Here is a 24,389-nt window from a genome sequence, read left to right as displayed (position 1 = left end):
TAACCCCCCTCAAACTGTCAAAGGCGCCCATTCAGTAGCGGGCGACGTCACATCTGCGTCAACTAACTTGGAGAAACACGCATCACATGGCAGTACTCAGCTCCTCGCCTTTTCATGTTGTGTGTTAAAGCCACTCTTTCATAGCAGCTAGAGGCGTGCGAGGGAGTTATTGACACATACAGAAGTTGCTAGAAATATAAATCTTTGAAGTACTTGGGAAAAAGATTACAAGGCTTGATCTTTGAAGTGGCGTGCGCCTTCTCGTTTGCTTTTACATGAGAAGAACTGCGTCTTATTTGTGTTTTTAGCTGGTCTGAAGATAATGATGAGATTTTTATTCTTTAGTTTTGACACATGATCCACTACATGAGCCGACAACGGCCTCCTCTTTGACAAGACAGGCACAGGCATCAAATGATGTCATAATATCTGAGCTTTGTGCCTTTTCTTGTGGACCTGATTGGTTGATGGTGTAATTGAATGAGTTTCTGCAATTACCTGAAAAGCAGTGATTGAATCAGAGCCCAATTTAATTAATGGCAAGAAGGATTATGGCCAAAGCACAAAACTCGCGGCACTGCTCTTAATCTGCTGGCACTTCAGTCACAGGAGCGTGTCACAGGGCTAAGTTGAAGGAGAGAGCTTTTCAGGCCGACCATAATTCACTCAAGTGGCTCTGCTTTAAAGACAGAATCACACAAGAGCTAATTGCATGTCACCCACTTTTAGCTGGAATATTTATCTGCGCCATATATATTTATAGTGCTTTCAAGGTGCTCGACAAGAAGAGCAGGATGTATGTGTGTGTGTGTCTCTGAACTAGGTCACTTACGAGTACAAATTCTACATTTAAGCCAGTTAACGGGGTGTTTTACAGACAAATTGTGTTACCACAGTTGCATTTGTCACATTGTAAACTGGTTTCTGTTTTTATTAGAGCTATGGTTAAGGCTAGATGAATGGTTATTAAAGTTGGACATGTGTTCGTTATGGTTCAGATTAGCCTCTAGAGAATATGCATACTGTAAGCCAATGTAGAATCCTTAAAAAATTGTTTGACACATTTAGAAAAATCGTATTGACAGTCTGCTGGTTTCCTGACGACCTCATGGTGAATCAGAGGTCACTGCACCCGATCTATAGCACCAGTACATAACTTCCTGTAAAACAACAACTTGTTCTATTTAAACTTTGTTTGTTATACCGATAAGTATCTCAAGAACTATTTATGTTCACCGTCAGGATAAATTGTAAAAACATTCTCCCCTTATGTTTCATTTAGTGGCACCAGCAGGTCAAATTTGTCCAATACCTTGGTTTATGCTAAACACTTGCAGAACTAACAATATTCCTGTAGTTTTTCAGGTAGTTTGCACTTTGTACTTTGTGTTAAGTGCTAAGTTGCAAATGTTAGCATGCTAAAATGCTAAACTGAGATGGTGAGCATAGTAAACATTATACTGTACTACGAGCATGTTCTTTTTTTTCTGTCGCTATGGTACTATTCACACAACTATGTCGTAATATTTCACCGCTCGTAGTACAAAAAACACATCAAAAATTTACTTTTCCACAACTATAAGTACATCTGACATTAACTCTCTACAACAAAAACATGTTTCGGATTGAAATACATTATGTTCACACAAAGTACATGCGAAATGTTTAAGATTTTCTTCTCTATTGTTAAAATATATTTTACTATCACTTCCATTGTTTCTAATTGATCATTGCTGAAACATTTGCTGAATATAGTGTTACGTCCCAAGGTCTAGGGGTGTCCTGGATGTAACATAAATGTGTGGCCTCCCACTCTTCCCATTCCCAAATAAGGCCAGCACACAACAAATACAATTTAGCAGTTTTTATTATACGTCGGAGATGAGCAGTGCCCAAAACAACAACAAAAACACTAAGAAAAACTTAATCTTTCCTAAACCCAAAACCAAAAGGTAAAGAAAAAACAAAGCTCTAAAACTAGGCTTCTAAGTCCAAAAACAGGAGAAAACGGTGCAAACAAAAAAAAGGGCTTCTCACTCCTACTCACTGCTAGTAGCTGACACAATATAGCTATGACAAAGGAAATGGCTTCATAGCAACAAAAATGGCAAAGCCAACAAAAACAGGTTGTCATAAGACAATCAGAAGGACTACGATAAACTACTTACAATCTAAGTTGAATATAGTCACAACCGTTCACTATGTACAATAAACACAGACATAACACACAGTCCTCAGGCAGGTTGGGAATGGCAGAGAGAGGGGGAGAGTTCCTGTCAGTAGGGCTTAAGATGGCTGCTGTCATCCAGGTGCCCAATCAGGAGGCTCCAATCAGCTCAACCGGACCAATCCAGTGTGTCCACCTGTTCTCCAGTACCTGCATACACTCACACACACACTCTAATGGAGAACAGCTGACAGTGCCAGGAGAGATAAACAAACAACAAAATATGACCCCAGGGTCATAACACCTCCCCACCCAAGATCAAACATTTTCCTCTTAAGAAAAAGGTTTGATTCAATGAGACCTAGAGAGAGCATCAGCCATAACATTTTCTAAACCCTTTTTGTAACAAACCTCAATATTAAAGTCCTGCAGTAATAGGGACCAGCGCATGAGACGCTGGTTGCTATTTTGTGTTCGAGTCAAGAACACCAGGGGGTTGTGGTCAGAGAAGACGATGGTTGGCACATGGCTAGACCCAAGGTACACTTCAATAGATGTATGTATTGTTTTCATTTTCCTGATATATTCAGATTCAGAACTTCAGAATCACCACCCTAAGGCATGACATGTTCACTGTATGTCACCTCAGTGAGATTCAAACCTACAACCTTAGTGCAAGTAGCTTAGTGCTCTAGGTAACAAATAGAGTTTCAAAGGACCATGTTAAAGATTACAGTATGTACAATACAATACTGTAAACTAAACTACATGATTACCATCCATAATTACATTGCTAATTTCACGTGGTGGTAAACTCAATTGGTAACCATGGCATATACTGTGAAAGGTGGTGTGAACACCAGGAATTCCTTTCAGCATGGAGCAGAATAGACAGCAAGCCCGTGGAATTGATCAGAGAGCTTGTGGACAGGCTCAGAGAGGTGGGCAGGGCCCCCGTCATAGAAGACAGACTCAGAGAGGTGGGCAGGGCCGCCGTCAGAGAGGACAGACTCAGAGAGGTGGGCAGGGCCCCCGTCAGAGAGGACAGACTCAGAGAGGTGGGCAGGGCCGCTGTCAGAGAGGACAGACTCAGAGTTACATTTGATTAGACAAACCTATATGTTGCAATAGAGTAAAATATAAGTTTGTTTCTTGCATCAGAGAGTGCAGAGGACGTCTACATTGATCACAACTTGATTACATATAGGGTAGATATTATGGAAATGATAGATTCTGTAAATGTTGGATAATGTAAGTGACGCCTAATGTGAAAACTGTGTAATCTGTCTTTTACAATATACTGCAGCGTACTACTTTCAGCACTTCTAAGGTGATATGAAATATGCATCTTGCATTGTTTGTTAATAGATTCACTGATAGTTAAAATGACTAAACTCAAAAGATATCATTATTTTCTGTTCTGGTGATTAAACCATATGTTCTCATGACATGTCACAAGAAACTTATAGTTTGAATCAATGGTTGTTTGGTTTGAATGAAAGACTGGCTGTGTTACAAGTGTGATGAGTCTGGAGATTTGTACTGAGAGTTGTGTAATTTTACCACATACTTGCAATAATAGTACCAAAGTAAAACCAAAAAAAAAAACTATCATTGTGAGAATGTTAGCATGCTGACGTTAGCATTTAGCTAAACTCACCACTGTACCTAAGCCTCACAGAGCCTCTAGCATGGCTGCAGACTCTTAGTGTGGGTTAACTTCAGGCTACCTGTTTCCCCGTTTCCAACTAACCTAGCGTGGTGTTGCTACTGGCTCTTCATGTTTATTGTACAGAGCAACCTACATGAGAGTGATGCTTATCTTCTCATCAAACTCTGCAAGATAGCAATTAAGTATATTTTGCAAAAATTCCAATTATTCCCTCAAAAGTAACCGAGGATACTATCCTTTGTTAGCAGATCAGGTATTATCCACATCCGATCTACATTAAATACAGTTTCTTCATCAATGTCATGACAACATACTATGTTTCTGCTATTCATTCGTTCACCTCAGGTCACCGACTCAATTTTTTGTGCCGGAGCAATCCCTGGTACATAATATTGCCTTATTTATCATTATATTTAAGGTGTCCTAAAAATCGGTACATCGCTTAAAGTGAAATAATAATAATCTTTGCGAGTGAGGTACAGTGTGTACGTGGTCTGCATGATCTTAGAGCTGGAGGAAGTTGTACTACACACTACCTCAGATACAAACACATACTGTATCTCCTTCATTCAGACCTCTTACTGTAGGTCTCTGGGAGGCCTAAACACACAAATTTAGATGTTCCGTCTCTTCAGAAATATGTGAGAATTAAAGTGTAGAAGTAAAGCTTTCTAAAGGCCTTGAATCGTGTTAATTAACAAGCTGTAATGGCCGTCTTTCCAGAATATTAATCATGTCAGACTCCACCATGAAGGGATCAGCTAATGGCACCCTGAAACCAGCTGAAAGTGAAGTGCAATAAGAGTTCCTTATGCACTTCATGTACCATAGAGTTTAAGCTTTATATAGCATGAAATATGGAATCCTATCTACACAACCGTATGCTCATAATCACATCATTTCTCTATATATCATCAAGGCAAGCTTACATAACGTATGCAGCTGCCAAAAGTCTTATTTAATCATATTAGTGAGAAACGGGTTCTTCAATACCGCTGACTTCTTCCTAACTAAAGAGGGTGCACTTTAGTGCTGCACATTTGTTAATCGCCCACGTTAATATATGTTTCTACAAGGCAATTTAATCACACTTCTTTTGTGTTTGGTTTTAGTGAAGTCATGGACTAATAGCTACTGTAGCTGAGAGCTGTATGAACTGAGTCATTCTTTTTTGGTGTGGGACAGATGCCGAAACACTGTGGCAACCTAGAAATGAGGGTTTTCACGGTTTACCACCGTATTAAAATTGTCAGTTATCATACAATGAACATTTGCTTCTACAGTAGATAGAGAATCACATCTGCTAATCTTTAATTAATTTTCAGAAGGGATACACTGTGCACATACTTTCATAAAAAAAAAGAAGCAGAAGCACATGTAGAACTGCACAAAGACATTCACATGAACATTTACAGACACTCTGCTAATCATGAAGACTACAGTCCTGATCTTCACTTTACATGCTGCAAGTTCACATAACTTCACCTCACTTATTTGTAAATTATATTACAATTTATGTCTCATTGATCATATGAGAAAACAGTGTCAATACGAGGTAAATTTAGCGGCTGTTCTGGAGCTTTCAACCATATCACATGATCTTTATCAGCAGATTTAGCATGGCCAGCTGTCATAACTTTTAAGTCAACATGGGCGAGAAGGTCTGTGCGAAACTGAGCACACCTGTTGATTAAGACCATGTGATATGATTGAGAGCTACTAAATGGACCTTATGGTAGAAAGTTTTTCTCAACTGCTTTTTCCAACATCAAGACTGAACCTCAACTTATCCATCATGTTACCCATTGTTTGTTTGAATGTACGCAGTAAAGTTAGTAAAATAAAAGTGTGTAGTATAGTTTGTGACATATGAACTTTTTACACTTTTAAATACTGAAAGTTTTTAAAATATTTGACTATATATCCTTCATATTTATTTGTCTAATTCTTATTTGTACTTGTATCCTTATAAGTATCAGTCATTGCACACGTCTTTCTGATAGTGATCTTATATATTGTTTGTGTATGTGAAAAGTAAAACCCTGGAATCTGTGAATAGGTCTATTTACTGCATATAGCGCCTCTCTACACCATGAAGTGCACAAAAGACAAAAGTAAGACATAAAATATACTCAGTAAAAAATAATGTTCTCCTATAGCCCTGAACGTTTTAAATATATCTGCTTTAATGTGTGAACTTCACTGAATGTAATAGGTTTTGGCAGTTTTAACATTTTCACTTTAAGGATTACATGCTCAGCTGTAGACTAAGAAAACTCTTACTGGCTTCTGTTAAACCTTGTAGAAGTCCAATTGATCGCAAATGCACCAGCCAGGCTAGAAACAAACTAATTTTATATTAAGTTCTCAAAAAAAATTAGTTTTCACAGATAAAAATTACATTACATTCCACCAAAAACATCACAAGAGTAATGCGCCTACTGACACCTACATTTACTGCGGCACAAGTTCAGCACAGCTGAACCTGCACACACATACCATCAGCTTCCCAAGGCTGTTTGAATGATGTGTGGTTAACAGTCTGTATACCACATGATGTACTGCGGTCCACATGAGCACACCAGCCTTGGCCGTGTCATTACCGCTGGCCGTATTTATTCTTTAAACTTCAGGGCAGATTTGTGCGCCGACCGTCTGCACCTATTAAAACTGGTCTACTGGTTTTTGCTGCCAAAACTCTCGCTTGTGGTCTTTTATTGCCTCCTGAGCTCTGAGCCAATAGCTTAAACCGTATTCTCCTCTTTAAGCGGCACAGTCTGTTCTCTGGCAAGTAGGCTACAACCACAACTACTTGGGAATTATTCATGCAAATTAACTTGCTTTCTGAAGTAAACAGTATTAAATTACATATCCTCAGTTGCTAGTGCTGCTGCGGACTAACAGAAGTTGACCTTTTCATTGTTGTAAGCTCTTGCTTTAAATCTATTGTGTGGTGGTCAGACAATATACAGTTTAATAGAAAACAGAACACAAACAACAGCAAGATACTTTGAGAAATATGTATTTATTGGCAGCAAATGCCTGGGCTTCCAGTGCGCACTGTGTAAGGACTCAGCAGGAGTCCCTCTCAGCAAGACAAACACCTCAGCGTCTGGCTGTGTATATGAAAGCGGAAAAGTGTTTTTCAGCGCTGAAATTGAATGTCGAAATCGATGTCCAGATTTAGTTTTGATATGGCTGAGGGTTGTCATATCACATTAAGATGGATGCCCTGTGGGAGGTGTTGCAAGGAAGTGTGATGAGGAGGATCCTTTCCACCAGGAGCAGCTAATCAATATTCCTCTCAGACACACTCTTTTTCAGCCTCAGCACCACTTTTTTTTTAACACTGCTGACACAGTTCAATTAAACTTGTGCAGCAAAAAAGGCTGGATTCAGTGGCTGGAACTGGGTTTAGGCTAACTCATTTCAGCTTCAGTACACTCAAGCACCCCCAACCCCCGCTATTTAATCCACATCTCACAACATCCTCAAAATAGCTGATCAAAACAATTAAGTTATGATGCATCTGAATCAGCGCTTGAAAGTAACCTAATCTAACACTCCTAACTGGTTTGTGAGTCGGTGAGTGTGTGTGTGTGTGAGTGTGAGTGTGTGTGTGTGTGTGTGTGTGTGTGTGTGTGTGTGTGTGTGTGTGTGTGTGTGTGCGCACTGAATTATGACACGTCACAAATCACACGTCGCGCAGCACGGTTGCATCCTCTGTCATCAGCCGCGCTCAGAAGGAGACAGAACAAGTGTGGAAGTGATTAGGTGATGAGGTGCCTCAGGGCTGTACACAGGCACCTGATCAATATTCAATCTCAGTTATTTCACCCCACATTACCATCCCACACAGTGCTGCTCGATGACTGGAAGGCCCGCCGCTGCTCATTGAGACTGAGAATCACTTAACTAGATTCAGTGGCGTCAATAAGTGCATGTTAGCTAATGTGTTTGAAGCAGGTGGAGATGTTCTGGTGAGCCACTGATGCCGGATGACAAATTGAGGAGGATCCTTCCAACACCTTCGGGATATGAGACAAATCATTTTCAGTAGTTGTGCCAATGTGGGTTTATGGGGGTAGATGTGTGATATAGCGGTTAGCTATTAGCTAATTTGTGGGTGTTTTGCAGATGACTTTACTCAGGGGGTGGACAGATAACAGACACAGAAGCATTTGTACTCGTAAGATGTTCATTCTTAACTGAGTGTGTGCAGTCGATGGCAACAAACTTTTTAACTGGGGAGCTTCTGTGGCGAGGACAATTTCTTTACAGTAAAAATTAGCGTTGAAAGTTCATTCTTGACCTTGAAACCAGCAGGCTGATTAAACATTATCTAATCAAGGTCGATTTAGTATATTTATTCTGGAAGTTCAAAAGACAGATTTGGAAAATAAATTGGTATTAAAAACCAGATGGGGAGATTTCTAATGAAGATTCTAACGTTAGCCTACTTTACACAGATTTTTCCCAGTTTAGACTAAGAGTCCATCCCATATTCTTCCCAAATAACTATTAACCCTCGTTAGACAGCATTTACAAATCCTGATAAATCCACTACTAGATCTACAGTCATTTCCAATAGTTTAAAGTTTGCATGGCAGAAAAAAGTATTAAACATCCACAGAAACTTGTCACGCCACTACTCTAACATCAGTCTCTGCATTTGCTTAACATCCTCCAGTTGTCTTTCATAAAAATAGAATTGATGCATGGACTTATGGGTTGAAATAGGCTAACATACACAGATATATTTACGTGGGTGTTTCTTTTATACTTATGTACATAGAAACGTTTATGTTTGGGTTTTTTTGGCTCAGTTTCGAACCTGTCTTCCAATGAATCAACCAGTCAATTTGCTTATGCCCACAACACCCTTCGTTCTGCCTAGGTTAGCAGAGGTGTTTTCATGTGTCCATTTAAATAATTACATTTGTGAAGAAAACTCCAGAGACTATTGCATCTGATACAGTTTTAGCTCACTCCACGAAGTCATATCAAACATCTTCTCAGCCATGTTCTGTTCTGTAGGAAATGCTGATAATCAGCCTATATATATATATATATATATATATATATATATATAGGCTGATTTATATATACACAAAGTACTTTGATATTTAGAAGATAAAAGATGTTTTAAAATGTTGCACTAAATCACGTAGCACATGAAACTGCACTGCACTCAAGGTCACAGAGAAAATTCCAAAAGCTTTATAAAGTGATTAATACCATCTGCTATAGAGAGAAACACAACAGCACCATGTTGAATGTACTCTTTGTTTATAGTGGGCCATGATGTATCTATTAACCTTGTTTGCTTGACCTTTCCTTAAAAGACTGCTGGGCAGCTCGCTGTTGACTTTTCAACAAAGACATACATGGATATACAGGCTTTGCTTCCCAACTGCAGATTAATTTTGGGCGAGGCCTGGAGGACGATGTTTGTCAGTACAAGGGCGGTCATTATGTCTGAGTGAGCGGAGGGCATAACTTAGCGCTTTCAAGTTTACGAGCCAAGTTCAATGCACAACGCTTTCTGTGAGGATCATTGATGCATACAATTAACCACATACCAGCAGCTTTGTCAGTTTCCTCTTCTAATCCCACAATAACGTTTTCTATCAACTACTAAGAGGCGATCACACATTTACCCTCAGAGTATTTTTAATTTTGGGCACAATGAAAGAGGTTTTTATCACTTTAATGATCACACTTTGCCTGTGAGCTTTGTTATTATTACAGTAAAGAGGTTTATGTTACGTCTTTGGTGCAAACAATAGAAGGCAGTAACTTCCTTGCATATCAAGCCTACGTATGCTTTCTTTACTTCTCTATTTTCAACTTGTTTCACTTTCCCTGCTGTGTTTGAGTGACTAATTCAAGTCAATAAATATAATTATTTAGGTCCAAAAGTTCTAATTTACTGTAACTGAAAATCATCCTCTGATATTCTGCTGGGCCGATCTGTTTTGCCAGTCATTTTAATTATAGATCGATTATCAATAGCTTCCACAGCTCTTGGAATATGTGTTACTTTGTTACTATTAACACTATAGTGTCAGTATGTCTTTCATGTCATCAACTGCGACCTGTCTGACCTGTGTGTCTTTTGTCATTCATCACTGTGCACTGACTCAAATAGAAGGATTGGATAACTGAAGGTGAGAGGGAGAGGAAGTGAAAAAGCAAGGGAATTCATTTTTTTGTTTTGCTCACAAGAAACACTTAACACGCTGCTTTATTCAGATTTATTAATTATTTACCAAATTAACATTCATCCTTGTTATCATTAATAATAATAATAATAATCTTTATTTGTAGAGCACTTTTCAAAAACAAATTACAAAGTGCTTTAACAAGTGTAAAGACAATAATACCCAAGAGACAATAATACAAAAACAATACAAGATAAAAGCATCAAAACATTGAAAAGACTATAATACACGTTTAAGATAAATATAAAATTAGTAAAATACAATAAAATAAAAGGGATAAAATAAAGTCAAATAAGATTGGGAAAGGCTCTCCTATAAAAGTATGTTTTAAGAAGGGACTTAAAAGAGTTCACTGACTCAGCTGACCTGATTTCCTCGGGCAGGCTGTTCCAGAGCCTCGGGGCCCTGACAGCAAACGCTCTGTCCCCCATTACTAATTTGACTTGGGAGTTCCATTGCATGTTTGTAACATGTTCAGTGGAGCCAAGTTGCTCTCCTGACTGACAAAAAATCATCTCAGTGCCACATTCTAAATTCTTTTAGAGGGCATGATACTTTGGAGTGATTTTTATTTTAACAAACTTTCCTGAGCTGGAACAACATCTGCGTCCAAAATTGAAGGTGATACAAAGCCCACTGACTTAAGAACACCATGCTCCTTTTAAGGCAGTCAAAAGATGACGAGATTTAAAAGAATGTCCTTTTTTAAAGAAGAAAAAAATTTGAAACTTAGGTTAATGCAACAGTGCTGATAACCAAACATTGTAAAGGAAGTACGGGAGAAGGATGTTTTTTTTATTCAGAGTTGGCGACTTGCAAAGGATCATCTCCACACCGACCAAAGAGATGTGCTGCTCTGTCCTGCAAAGGCATGCAGTAAAGTCCCTCTTGACTTAAAATAGTGTTGCAGTGGATTGTTTTCCAACAAGACAAAAGCCTAAACATGCATCAGAGCTCTCTGCCAGGCCAAGTGAAAGTCCAAGGAAAGGCAACAAGTGTTCAATCGCATGGCTTTCTGTCAGCAGTCACAAGACCTCAACCCCATCGAACATCTTTGGGAACATTTGAGGAGGGAAAGACTCCAAACAACATCACAAGACAGTCTCTTGGATGCTCTAACAGAGAGCTGGAATGTGGGTTTTCAAATTCTGAAGAACTGGTAGAACAGATGTCTGAGTGTGTGCTCAAATATAGACAAAATGTGGACAATACAGATTTCTGAAAGGTTTTTAAAGACCCAGAACAGTATTGCTGAAATCTGATTAATGATCAATTGTATATTATTTAGGGCTTTATCTCAGTGCCACACTAATGGAGATAAAAAAATATATTTTTCTGTCCTTATAGGCCCTCCAACCACAACTGCTGTTTTAAACACTTGAAAACAGTTTGTTTGTTTTTTAAAAACACTCACCACAATTTGACAACACACCATTATAGTGTAGGCGAGAGAAACAAAGCTTTTTGAAAACACGAAGGAATGGCTGTTGACCTTCACTAACATGGTGGGTACTTTTGTGTAGCAGCAACGTGAAGAAGCCTCCAGCTCTCTCTGTGGTCACTCATTTTTTCTTCCCCCGTAGATGATCACACAATAGAGGTATTTCACATACTGTGTCTTTATGTTGGCAGATGACTCCATGAGTATAAAGCAGTGATTTGACTGAGAATCAATGCAGCAGCTCAAGTATTACTGTTGGCCTTGGTATGGTGGCATTATTAACCCTGACAAGTTCACTAATTCACAGTTCTGCAGTCGTCTAACAATAAAACCCTAAATGTGTCAAAAGGAAAACCTGCACTGTGTGTTTGGCTCTACTGAACACAATAAAGAAGGGATCACAGAGAGTTGGAGGTGACAGAACTCAATTTGAACCTGCTGAGAGAGAACAAGCACAAACTGTCCAGACGTGTTTGTCAAAATTGTCAATTGATTACCAGATCCTCACCAGATGATGGCTGCAACGCACTATTTCATTGTTTACCAGCTGAAAGAGGAGAAAGCAGAAGACATTTTATCATTTCACTATCATTTTAAATATGGAAAGTAAACTTTTAAGTAACAATGTGCAAGCATTAGGATTACATTTGAAATTCAAGGAGCATTTTCAAATGGATTAGTGTTTACATGACATAGAGTAATCAGACTCTTGGAGTGCATGTAAAAGCTTTATCCAAGTTTTTACACCTCATTTACAGTAATATGGTTTATTTTGTTTTCAGTGCTTCAATCTTAAGAAGCACGTCAGTCAAAGCTAGCATCTATGTGTTTTTAGTCTGTTAGTCCCCCCACCCCACCAGCAACCACCTGTAGGCTCTGCGTCTAAGGCTCAGGGGGAAAGTTATGATTACGGCTTGTGGGGTTCGTCAAGGTTAGAGCCATGCGGCAAACGTCAACGCTGTACATTTTTTACATTCACAAAACAATATATTCTGCTTGAGTTGGCTAACTGAAATGCACTCATGCAAGACGACGTGTTTTTGGTGTGAACGGAGCTGTCCACCTTTATGCTTTCTGACTTTCTATATCTGGAGTGGGAGGAGTAAGGAAGAGTACACCTCCACCATTTTAACCAAGGAATGTATCAAAGACCAAAACCCACTTTGTTTTTGTCTATACCTCTCAGTACTGTCTGATTTCTGTGCAATCTTAGCCCATTGTTTACTACTCAAGACGTCAATCTTTAAAAATGTGTCACGAATAAAAAGCTTCACTTTAAAAAAAAAGACGTAGAAATATGTCCTAAAACAGCTGGACAATGTTGTGTTTAACAAATGTCACTGAAAGAAGAGTGAATTGGGCCTTTGTTGACAACATGAAAAATTAAGAATATAAACCAGTGTTACCCTTGCTCTCAAAGCTCATCCCAAAATGGTTATTATAACCTGTGAGTCATCTTTGGCAACACAGGTTGACAACATAGAAATAGCAGCGTTGCGGGGGAGAGTGTGTGATGTTTGACTGACGTTTCTGTGGAGACGGTGGATGAGCAGCTCTCCGAAATTAAGTAGAGGCCACCCTACTTCCTCTTCCACAGGGCAATATTTTCAAGTGTAATATCAACGTTATTGCGACAGCACTGTGCCAGCGCAGCATTTTAGTGCTGACAAGTGAAGTTTTTATAGTCAGCGTGGGTTCACCAGCTATTACTCTCCACCTGAGCACCTGTGAAGCTCTGTAAAACTGGCCCACTTACTCATACATGCCGCTTTTTTCTTTAATGTTTCAGCAGCAGAGCGGTGAATTTGGCAGATGTGCATCTTTTATGATCTCATGATGATGGCTCATCCTGTAATGTAGGAGCAAAAAAAAAAAAGTTTTCTCCCGGTCTGAGACATGAGTGTAAAGAATCCATAATTTGATTTATGCTGTCCCCAGTGGGACTCGGAGGAGTCTGCTTCCCCAAGATAGGAAAGAGAAGTCAGTGGAAAGAAGAGGTGAAGAGAAAATCATGTGATTTATGTGTTTGGCCAGATCATAAAGGGACTGCTGTCCAAAGATTTATTGAATCAGGACTGGAATGTGTTTTTGGTGCAGAATAGGTGTTGCTTAGTAAAGGTGAAGAAGAGGGTAGGACCACAAATGTTACTCTTTTAACTTTAATAATGTCAACACACACACTCCGTGCACAATGGAGAACATATTTATTTTAGAATAAAAGTAGTTTCCATAAAAAATTTACATGTACACATTTAACTATATGCAGTACATGGGCTACCTGCCTGCTTTATCAGCTGTTTTTATCTTATATTTATAGATGTATTCGTGTTACGGTTGAATGTGGAGATTCAAATGAGTTTACTAAGAAAAGAAAATCTCCCATAAAGACCAGGGGGAATCGGAGGAAACTCTCTCTGCCCACAGTTTAAAAAATCCACCTACCAACAACTTTATGTCACTAATTAACATGCTATATCTTGTTTAAAATACTGTGTTTTTACATGGGGGTTAGTGCACGTGCCGTAACTAGCTGATTACTTAGCATCTTCTCCACTTGTTGTCTGACAACCTCATGGTCACAGCAGGTCTGTGAATTACACAAACATTATACAAATTGTTAATCGGTGAGCTTTAGAGATGCTGGTAGGTATATTTTCTCCCTATTTCCAGTGTTTATGCTCAGCTAAGCTAACTGGTTGCTGGTCCTAGCTCCATGTTTATTCATTCAAGTCACGCCTCCTCCATAAATATACAAATACTCTTTGTTGTCAAATGTTTTGGCTTCATGAGAGTTGAAATAAAAATGATGCAATAAACAAAGGCATCACACCACATACACCTCCCTCTCTGTAATTCAGGAGTGTTCGATATTTAAATGTGCATGTGTTTTGTTTTCCTCACAGGGAAGATTACGCATCAATATGACATTTTTGCTGTGTCAGTCTCATCTAGTCTGAAAATTAAGGACTGTCAAAGGTTTTCTCAAGACAATCTCCTTAAATAGGAAATAAAAATTTGAAAGCTACAGTTTCGGCCACCATGTTAATTTTGTTCAACTGTGTCCATAACTTTCAAATCAAATTACACAGAGGATCCATAATTCCTAGTGCATTTTGGCCTCATGACAAGAAGAAGAAAATCTATCATTCACAAAACTGCTGTGACGACATTGATACTTCAGAGGAAAATTAATACAGCTTATGAAATCCTCTGCAGTCTGAATCTGCAGTTGCTAACATGTGAATCAAGAACCACAGTCGAGGTAGAAGTCTCATGCCGGGCCACTTAAGTTGATGATTGTCACTCTGAAACTGTTTCGGTGGTCAGCTCTCTGACTTTTGCTTCCAAATGGTCACGTAGACCCGCAGTTTGCACCACGACATTTGACAAACCTCAGGCAAATAGACTTCCACAACAACATAAATGACAGTACTCCTGATTTTTATGCAGTCTTTCTACTGCTTCACTTGGCATGCCCCAGCAGCCTGCTACAGTCATAAATAACTTAACAGCTTATGAAAAACACTGTAAATAGCAAAGTCAAGTGTTTTTGTTTGATGCGGGTGAGGGCAGTCAGAGATAAATCTTGAATATTACCACTGCACCAATCAATGATTAAAATCCTGAATCTCCTCCAGGTATTCTGCATGTTGTTAAAATAAGAAATAAGAGCCCTGATGACTTAAATAAAAATTAAAGGCGTCTCTGAACAACTGCAGCTTCTCCATTGACAGCATTTGGGAAACAAGTGCATGTATATATGTATACCACATGACATCTGTCTGAATCTTTACAAACAATGTTTACATTCAGTTATAACCCATATATTGGTTAATTATAAGTTATTGTATGTGCGTTTTACCATAGGTTACTACAACAACCACATACACGTTAAAGGACTTCATTGGCCAGTGAATACAGTAACCACCACTTCAACATCAAAGAAGGTCAACAGTACCAAACACTGACAAAGACTGTATCGTCTCACCAGAAGATGCTATTGATTGCATTATGGGAAGTGTAATATGATTGTGAGTCTTTATGTGGGTGCACCACTGAATCACCGGAGTGCCCCTTTAAACATAAAAAAAACAACAACTAGATTTTGACATAGGGCTGTAAATCAAACCTCAAAATCAGGTAAAAATGAAGAAGCCAGGCTGTACCACTTCAGTTTATATTGTGCATTGGTGGTGAATATTACCAAACAATTTTGCATTTTATAAAATTACTGTAAATTAATTTCCAAAGAGTGAACCTATGGCCCTGTTAACCAGTGGCCTGCTTTTCCCAGCCTGGCATCCAGCCTCGATAAAAGTAAAACAATTCCTACAATATTTGCACATAACACAGAGAAGAACCATACATTACAGTGTGATGAACCTCTGCTTGTGGAGAAGTGATTTGTGTATACACAGTTTATCACAGAATATCTTTTTCGTGTACATTGCCTCTCACTTTTCAATATGCAAATGCTCAATCAGGTAAATGACTTGATAGAGATGCAAGGGCATGTTCTTCACAATGCCCGTGTTATAGACGCAATATTACATTTGTTCATTATGAAAAATGCTCCTTGTCACAAAGAATTCACTTCAAACACCAAAGTTCATAGCGGCTCCTGAGCAGTTTGAGTGAATACAGATTGGTCTGGCATTGAGAATAAAAAAGACAGCAAAAGTCACAATGGGTGACATTGTACATTAAATACGACAACAGGAGAACACCACAACAGTATCCTGCAAATTAAGACAATTAACACCATCTAAATCAGTATATAATATCAATATATACCATCAACTTTAATAACTATTTCACTTTCACCAAATCCCCTAGTAACAAACCTGTCACTGTTTACTTTTTCAATGCTATGTGTATTCATGCCTTTCTTTTAGTTGACCTCCACATGATAACAGGACAGTGGTGTTAACTGATGTATATTATTTAAAAACCAGCCCATGAATATTATAGTACATCCACTGCCCCACCGCAGGCCTATCACGATGGCCTGAAAGACACTTGTTTGTCTTTATTTTGGTGAGACACTGGGTGTAAAGCAGTCATTCGTGTTTTACAGTGCATTTTCCAGCAATTAGAGTCTAAAACAAACAGAAATCAGCTGTTCTGTCTGAGACTAGAAATAGCAAAATAAACATGTTTCGTCAAACAGTGTGCTAACCGTACAGCATGTGCCATCCATTCTATAGCCATTAGCAAACACTCGTACGAGACAGGAGTCGGCAGCATGTAGTTATGTTAGTAATGAACTTTTGACTTGCGGGGTGAGCTGACATGGGACTTTCAAGTCACGTATCCGACATGTTGTTGTTTGGATCAGCTGTGAAGTGTTTCTCTAATGTTTAACAGCCATCAAATTACCACATGCGTTTCTAGTTCTTTCTTCTACCAAACAATGACTTATTTGATTATTGGGATAAAAGGGTTTACTCGTTACTAATGGCTTTCTTAATGGTTAATAAATCATTTACGATTTTATTTTGAGCCATTAATAAGAAACATTTTGGGTTGCCAGGTTGTGAACTACCTCTGACTGGTTTGGCAGATCTATTTTTATACAATTTATTATCATTAATAACTGCAGGCTGATTACAAAGTGATAAACCCTTGATAATTTATTAATGGATTACCAATATTTATAACTGCATTATTACATCATAGAAAGGATTTTAAAAAACAGCTAATTAGATTTTTTTTTTTTTTTTTTTTTTTTTACAACTGTGGCTCTATTAATGGTTTATAACTGATCTTTAAAGCATTGGGATATTATTAATAAACCATTAATAAAGACATTGGTAACAACTTATAAGCCCTTAAGTGTTCCTTATTAGAAAGTATTGTGATTGCAGAAGTCACAATGTGTGGAGCTAAATGTTCCATCAGCATCAAGCTGGGTAATAATAGTATCTTAACATTTCACACTTGAACATGCTCATGTTTGCCAGTGACAGATCTCACTTCAGTGTTGTCACTGACCAGTAAGACTCTGGGACGTAGCCTGCGGTTGATAAAGGTTTAACCAAAGCTCCCAGTCCAAAAGAAAAAAGAGCCACATCTGAGTCTATTCTCATCCGTGCATCTCTGAAAGTCAGTGCTGATATTCCCTCCAATTTTGGCTCAGAGACAGTTGCTTTCCTTTTTAGCCTGCTCACCTTCCTCTGAGCAGTAGAAGTAATTTCTTCTTCCTTAGATTTTCTGTTGAAAACCTTTTGTTATTTTTTTGTTTTGTTGTTGCAAAGGGACAATACATAAACACAGACAGGAATAGAGATATAAAATACATACAGAGGAAAAAGGTTTACAAAATATAATAATAGATATGATGATATATGCAATCCAGTTACCTTTGCTAAGAATGGTTATGCAGGGCACGTGTGTGTGTGTGTGTGTGTGTGTGTGTGTGTGTGTGTGTGTGTGTGTGTGTGTGTGTATAAGACAAATAGAAAAAAAGAGAAAACAGAAATGTAATCTAAACTAAACTACAGAAGTGTGATAGCAACACTGAAATTGGCGCCTCTGGGCATCACCTATGGCACCACCGGGGTACTTGGACTCAGGAAGCTGTCAGCTGGGTTGGGACTGCTAGTTACACAATTATACATGGTTATCTGTTTAGGGACATACCCAGACCCTTGGGAGGTGCTGGTCTGTTGCAGATACTTTTGTATATATGTATGTATGTAATATACCAAACCCACAGGAGTGAGCCAGCTCAGTCGGGACAGGGAAATATTTGTATAAGTATAAGTATATAAGTATAAGTATAATATAAGTGTATTTTTAATCTAGTGGACCCAGTCCCTGCCATCAGGTGACCACAACCCCCCTGCTGAAGCCACGGCGGAGCCAGAGGTGCTGCATCACCACCAGCACTTGTTCATTAACCACAGTTGGGACTGGGGAGAGGAAATAAATCATTCAATAAATGTTCAGGTTAGCAACAACAGACAATTTTGTCAATAAATGAGGACAGGAGAAATTGGGATGAGTTAACAAATGAAAAAATAAGTAGGTGTAGAGAAGACATGTGTATGTGTGTGAGTGTTTGGCTGTGCACACAGCAGGGGCTGGTTCAAATAGTGCAAGCTGTCAGGGCCTGCCGCTGTTTGTGGCAACTGCCATCGCTGCAGAGGAGATGCCATGGCAACTGTTACTGTTTTTGGCATCTGTTAGTGAGATACAGCAGTTTATAGTTTATGAATCTTAACATTGTTGTGTTACAGTTGCTATTAGTAGCATTTCCATGAGGTGAGTTTTACATTAATTTGCAAGGTTTTCCTTAAGTTATTTAAGCAAAGGATCTGTACAGTTATACTACAATATAATTCTAAAATAAATCTTTCAAATGCAAAGATGATGACACCAGGGGGTCAAATTCAAGTCAAAGTCAATCAAATATGTACAGATAACACCATTTGACTTATATTACAGTTATGTTGCAATGCTGAGGAAAGAAAAACTGGTTGATATCTTTTATAAAAATGAAGTGTAACACTTCTGTGCTTACATAATTGAAATGCTATTACTTCTCAGAGTTCAAAGCATGATCACATTAGGGGGTCACATTATTTTTCTTATTTCCAGACCGTGATCAGCAGAACACTAGCAGTGGTAGCTAACAGTGGCACTTACAGAAACTGCTGCGGACCTACCGCTGTTTGTAAAATAAACCAGCTGTTGTAAACTACATATGATCAATCAGAGATATAAAGCCCTCAACATGTGTGTGTATATATCGCTTAAAATCATGTACAAAGGGTTTTCTATAGGTGAATATTTTTCTCTGTTGTTCAGTTAATACATCGGAAAAAACATCCCGGTAATGAAGACAGTATTCAGTATTGTTGTTCACTCTCTTTATTAACCCCTTTTTGCAGTTAAATGTGGCTGCTTAATAAGTCTTCTTAATAAGAAAAGTCTGTAACTTCTTTTATCCACAACTTCTGTAGGAGATGGCCAAATTGCAGCCATCAAATGTTTGATCGTCTTTCTGTATTGTCCTTACTGATTTCACAGCATTAACAATACATTCTAATCTAGATGTTGACAGAAAAAAATAGCAGGTAAAGGAAAAGTAAAGGTTATTTTACTTTCTATGTATTGACTATAGAAACTAAGAAGGATGAAGCCAGGGCTTGCTCAAAAACTCCTGCTGTTGCTAACATTCCTTAATGGTACATAAGTTACTGGCTACTCATTGCTGAAATTCATCAATGGTGCACTTTCTGTGATATAGTTTTTGAAACACTTGAGAAACTCATTAGTAGTATTATTCACTACAGATGCATATTAGCATCAGCAAACCTCACCAAATGTGTGCATGTTGACATGGAGAGTAAAACAAAACTAGTTCCAAAAGTTGTTTACAGGAAGTTTATAAAAAAAAGTGAATATAACTTGTCAGTGAAACCAACATTAAAATACACTGTCACAATGATGATTTGGCATATTATTTGATTTGAAGTGATTATTTAAAAAATAAACAATAAACTTTGATATCTCACCAGCAGATGCCACAAACATTCCCAAGTTGTAGGAGGACAAAAATAAATTGGAAATAAATACAAAACAAGCATGAATTCGCAACAGCTGCCACCATGTACACGCATGCATCCGCACCTTCATGCATTCACACACACAACCTCTCAAACACTTGACCTCCATTGCAAAATTAAGCCTCATACACAGAAAGTTGTGGTTGCTATGGGGTGGGCAGAGCTTTGTGTGCCTTTTTGCAATAGGCCACTCCCATTACCACTCCCCCCTTTTAGCGAATTGGCATGAACACAAATACACACAGTCAAACACACACCTTCATGCCAAATGTCAGCCTCCCAGGGCGAAACCAGTGGCCGCCAAAGGGTCGGGATAACATAACAATAATAACAATATTACCATGAATAACACTGAGTAATATGTAATATATATATTTTTTTTTGGCATGATTATGTGAGTGAGTGAGTGAGTATGTGAATGAGTTTTAGTCATGTTTGATATCGCTGCTCAAGCTTCATACTCAGTTTTGTGTGTATGGTCGCAATTCAAAACATCTTTGTGATTAAATGACAGTACAGCGGTAGTTGGGATCATTGGTCGTACTTGAACCGTCCGTTTTGACCACCGTGATCTTGGATGAGTGCTGAGTGCTGTGCAGCACGTTTCTGTAGCAAAGACGCTCGCGGTAATTCTGGGCGAAGATGAGCAACATGAGTGGGTTGATGCAGCTGTGGGAGTAGCTGAGGCAGATACTGATGTTGTAGGCATAGATGAAGGCAATAGTCGGGGTGTTGTTGCTCAGGTTGATCACCTGAATGACGTGGTAGGGTGACCAGCAGATCAGGAACAGGGCGATGACCATGAGCACCATCTTGGTGGCTCTTTTAGCCCAAACAGACTGCTTACGTTTGACACGACGGATGGAGCTGAAGACGTGGTAGAGGGTGAGTGAGTAGAAGGTGCTAATGATGATGAGAGGGATGATAAAGCCCAGGATAGACTGGTAAAGAGTGTACCAGTACATGTCCTCGGGCCCATCCAGGTACATCATGCACACCTCCAAATGCTGTCTGCGCACAACCTTGGCATACATCATGACCGGGACGGTGAGGAGCAAGCTGCCCAGCCAAACCAGCAGGTTGATGATGATGGTCCACTGGATGGTCCTCTTCTCTGAGGTGGGGTGGACAATAGCTATGTACCTAAGAGGAAGATGTCACTTTCTTAGAGCTGGACTGCTTTCAAATTTGCTGAAGTGCATGCAAAGAACATTAGTTTTGCTTTAAGAGGTCATTTTCATCCCTGACAAGTTCAGAGAATCAAATCAGTAAGGGGGAATGATGAAACCAAGTACCATGTCAGAGATCTACTCAATATATTACATGCTCAGTAAAGTGATGAAGTCAGTGACAAATTAATATAATTGAGACAGGGTGACTTATCAGAAGAAAATGAAGACATTTCCATTTGGATTTTGCATTTGATTGTGTTTCAATTTGGGGAACTACTCGGCTGCTTTAGTCAAAATTGACCTCAGTCTTTAGGACATCTGCAGGAAATGAATAACTACTTTGTTATCACACCAAGTGTCACTTCAGTAGACTAAATTACATATTTCCAGTTTCTGTCAACATGTTAGATGTCACTCTGGTGTAGTGCCTGTCTGGTGAGATTTAACAGGCCTATAAACTATTTAGAGGGCGACATTCTTGCAATTTTCTCCAGGACTTCCTGCTAAATTGCAATTATCTTTGACCATAAAATAAATAGTTTAGTATTCTGATCCTCAACAGAAGCTGCTGCCCGTGAAGTTAAATAAATATACTTTTGGTGTGATGGTTGAATCAGAAAGTGAAATTCAATACCTTGTCTCTGACCGACTGATGTGTTGCCGCAGATCAGCCAAGTTAGATATTGATATGATCAAAAACGTAGGCTTCAGACTGCCAGAACTCCAGTGCACTAAATGTTTGATGTCGGTGTAGATGTGGTGTGGCTATATATATTTAGGTTTATAGAGAGGAAGAATCAGGATCTCACTGTGGTGTAAGGAGAAACAGCATCAGAGGAAAAAGGTTTGGGTTTCTTTTGACATCATCCACATTGAAAGTATCTCGTTGTAATGTTTTATTCATTGTGACCCTATACTAACCCTGTATGGACCTAATATTAACACACCCAACGAGTAAAGTGAGTCTTCAACAAATGTTTCGCACTTATGTTTAACTCATCTGTGATTTGGAGAACAGGATCACGTTGATATCCACAAAACTGCCGTGAAATGAAATTCCACAGCGCCCTGAGATAAAGCGGAATTACCAGAAATAACTTTTTCCTGTGTTGCTTAAAACAACCCTGTCTTTGTTGGCGATAGAGGTTTGAGTTGTCAGTGACCGGACATATGTGTTTTCAACAGATACGATTGATATATTGATATACGTTAACTTGTTGACTGTGACTACACTGTGCTGCTAAACTCAGATAAACAACTACAAATGTGGTCTTGATTATACAGAACAAGGCTGTATAGACCAGCCATGTGAAAGGTTTTAAACACGAAAGTTAGGTTGCTTTTTGTAATTTTTCTTATTTGTTTGTTATCATTAGTTAAATCTCCTTTTAACATGACATTGCAGCCATAACTTGTTTTGAAGGTGTTGGAGATTAGTTATTGAAAGGGCTGTTTTTGTAACCTTTGTAACTTTTCAAAAAAGTATTATTTGAAAGGATAAAGTTGAGTTATAGTGAAGTCAAGGCTAGATACTCCAATACAGTATTGATAAAATGATAATGATAGAAATGAAAGTAATAAAATGTTATGGAGCCAATAAATAGATTTTCCCCCTACAGGTAGTGTTGTTCATAAGAACACAATTACTGGCTCTACAGAAACACATTATGTTTATTATACTGAAGATGTGTGACGTTATAGCTCTGAGAACAACGCCTGCTCCGGTGATTACCTTCAAATGAAGATGTTTATCAGTCTAACACTTGGCAGAAAGACTAATTTAGATGTCATCACTGTGTTCAGATCATAAACATGACACATACATTATTTATGCAGGGAACATTGTGTCTTCATAGGCTGTTGCACAGATGATTAACTCAGTCATTGCGATATTGTACTGTTTAGTGACTTTGAAATGATGGCACCTGAAATAGGGGCTAATAGGGGGGAATTAAACTTTTACCTTAATTGTCGTATTTATTATTATTATTATTATTGAATTACATATAAATAAATTCATGTTATGAGGCAACATTTGATTTTGTCGTCAAAGTGTGATACTGCAGTGCTTCAAAGAATAGCTCTTACCTTTTAAAAGAAAAGCAATAAAAGTCTGTGTCGTGGATGGGTGTAACACTTACCGATCAATGCACAACACTGTAACAATTCCCACTGTGGTAAACTGGTTGCTGACATCCACCACCACAACCGCTTTACACATAAAGTTTCCGAACACCCACTGTCTGTCTCTCACCAGCTGGTGAATGTTGAAGGGCATCACAAGCAAGAACAGCATGTCGGCTATTGCCAAGTTCAGCACGTAGATATCTGATACCATTTTCTTCTTGCACGCTTTCACCGCGTAGATGACCAGTCCATTGGCTATAACTCCAACTGAACACAGGATGCCATAAATTGAAGGGAATATGTGCATGAAAGTGGTGATGTCGATGTGGCTGTAAGTTGAGGGGGTTGGCTTCAGACATGACGGGTCAGTCAAGTTGCCTGTTTGGTTGTTTTTGCAAAAAATGTCCGTGTCATTCATCTTTAGATCCTTAAAATAATCACCTCTGTGTGGCTGTAATCACAACGCGCGCCAAGCGCTCTCCAGCAGGCGTCCGGTCTCCAAACTTGGGCAGAAAACTCGCGCACTCTCCAAGAGCGCGTAGCCTTTCTTTGAGTTCGTCCCTGCGTGGATTCCTTATCAAAAATTATATTATTTAAAACAGGAAAACTTAGAATATCACCAAGTCTGACTATATAAACAATGTCAGTCCCTGGAACATGTTGATCTCGGGAAGCAAACTAAGATATGACCATTGACCGTGTGCATCCGCTGTGCGCTTTACCAAACACTGTGTGCGCCTCAGGGGACACTAGTTCCCTCCCTTCAAAGATAATTCGATGTGTCAAGCAATTAGACAAAAAAAAATGAAAATAAGTCACTTTAAAGGGAGCTAAAGGGAAAGCTTGGCCTACTTTCCATCTTGATAACACATTTAAATTAAGGAAGAGAGTAGACAAACTGTTTCAGTGATGTGTTTTGGTGCAGTTGCAATTTATAGCAAATCAATGTTTATGTTGTTGTGTGATAAATACATAGATAACAAAGGCTTCCATGTTTCAGCTTAAAGATAGTA

The 24,389-nt window shown here is 38.7% G+C and overlaps 1 protein-coding gene across 1 annotated transcript; it reads right to left on the bottom strand.

Moving 5' to 3' along the window:
* Positions 1–13,691: 13,691 nt before the first annotated feature.
* Positions 13,692–24,081, bottom strand: LOC119889327 (melanin-concentrating hormone receptor 2). The gene is made up of 2 exons (XM_038700248.1): positions 23,391–24,081; positions 13,692–21,220 (listed from the first exon to the last, which is right to left on the bottom strand). Exons 1-2 carry the CDS (start codon positions 23,792–23,794, stop codon positions 20,581–20,583), a joined length of 1,044 nt encoding a protein of 347 aa, XP_038556176.1. The 5' UTR covers positions 23,795–24,081; the 3' UTR covers positions 13,692–20,580.
* Between the last annotated feature and the right edge of the window lie 308 nt (positions 24,082–24,389).

Source organism: Micropterus salmoides, unplaced genomic scaffold, assembly GCF_014851395.1.
Source record: "Micropterus salmoides isolate LMB-PRFRI ecotype aquatic unplaced genomic scaffold, ASM1485139v1 Ms_hic_scaffold_5, whole genome shotgun sequence".
Classification (NCBI taxonomy): domain Eukaryota; kingdom Metazoa; phylum Chordata; class Actinopteri; order Centrarchiformes; family Centrarchidae; genus Micropterus; species Micropterus salmoides.
Note: the sequence above shows the minus strand (reverse complement) of the source record. Positions and strands in the feature narration are given on the sequence as shown.

Bases quoted from the DNA above. Each gene is read 5' to 3' on its own strand.
- LOC119889327 (XM_038700248.1), bottom strand. From the start codon at position 23,794: ATGAATGACACGGACATTTTTTGCAAAAACAACCAAACAGGCAACTTG. The intron at 21,221-23,390 runs GTAAGTGTTACA...TCTTCCTCTTAG, and splicing joins ACAGTGTTGTGCATTGATCG to GTACATAGCTATTGTCCACC.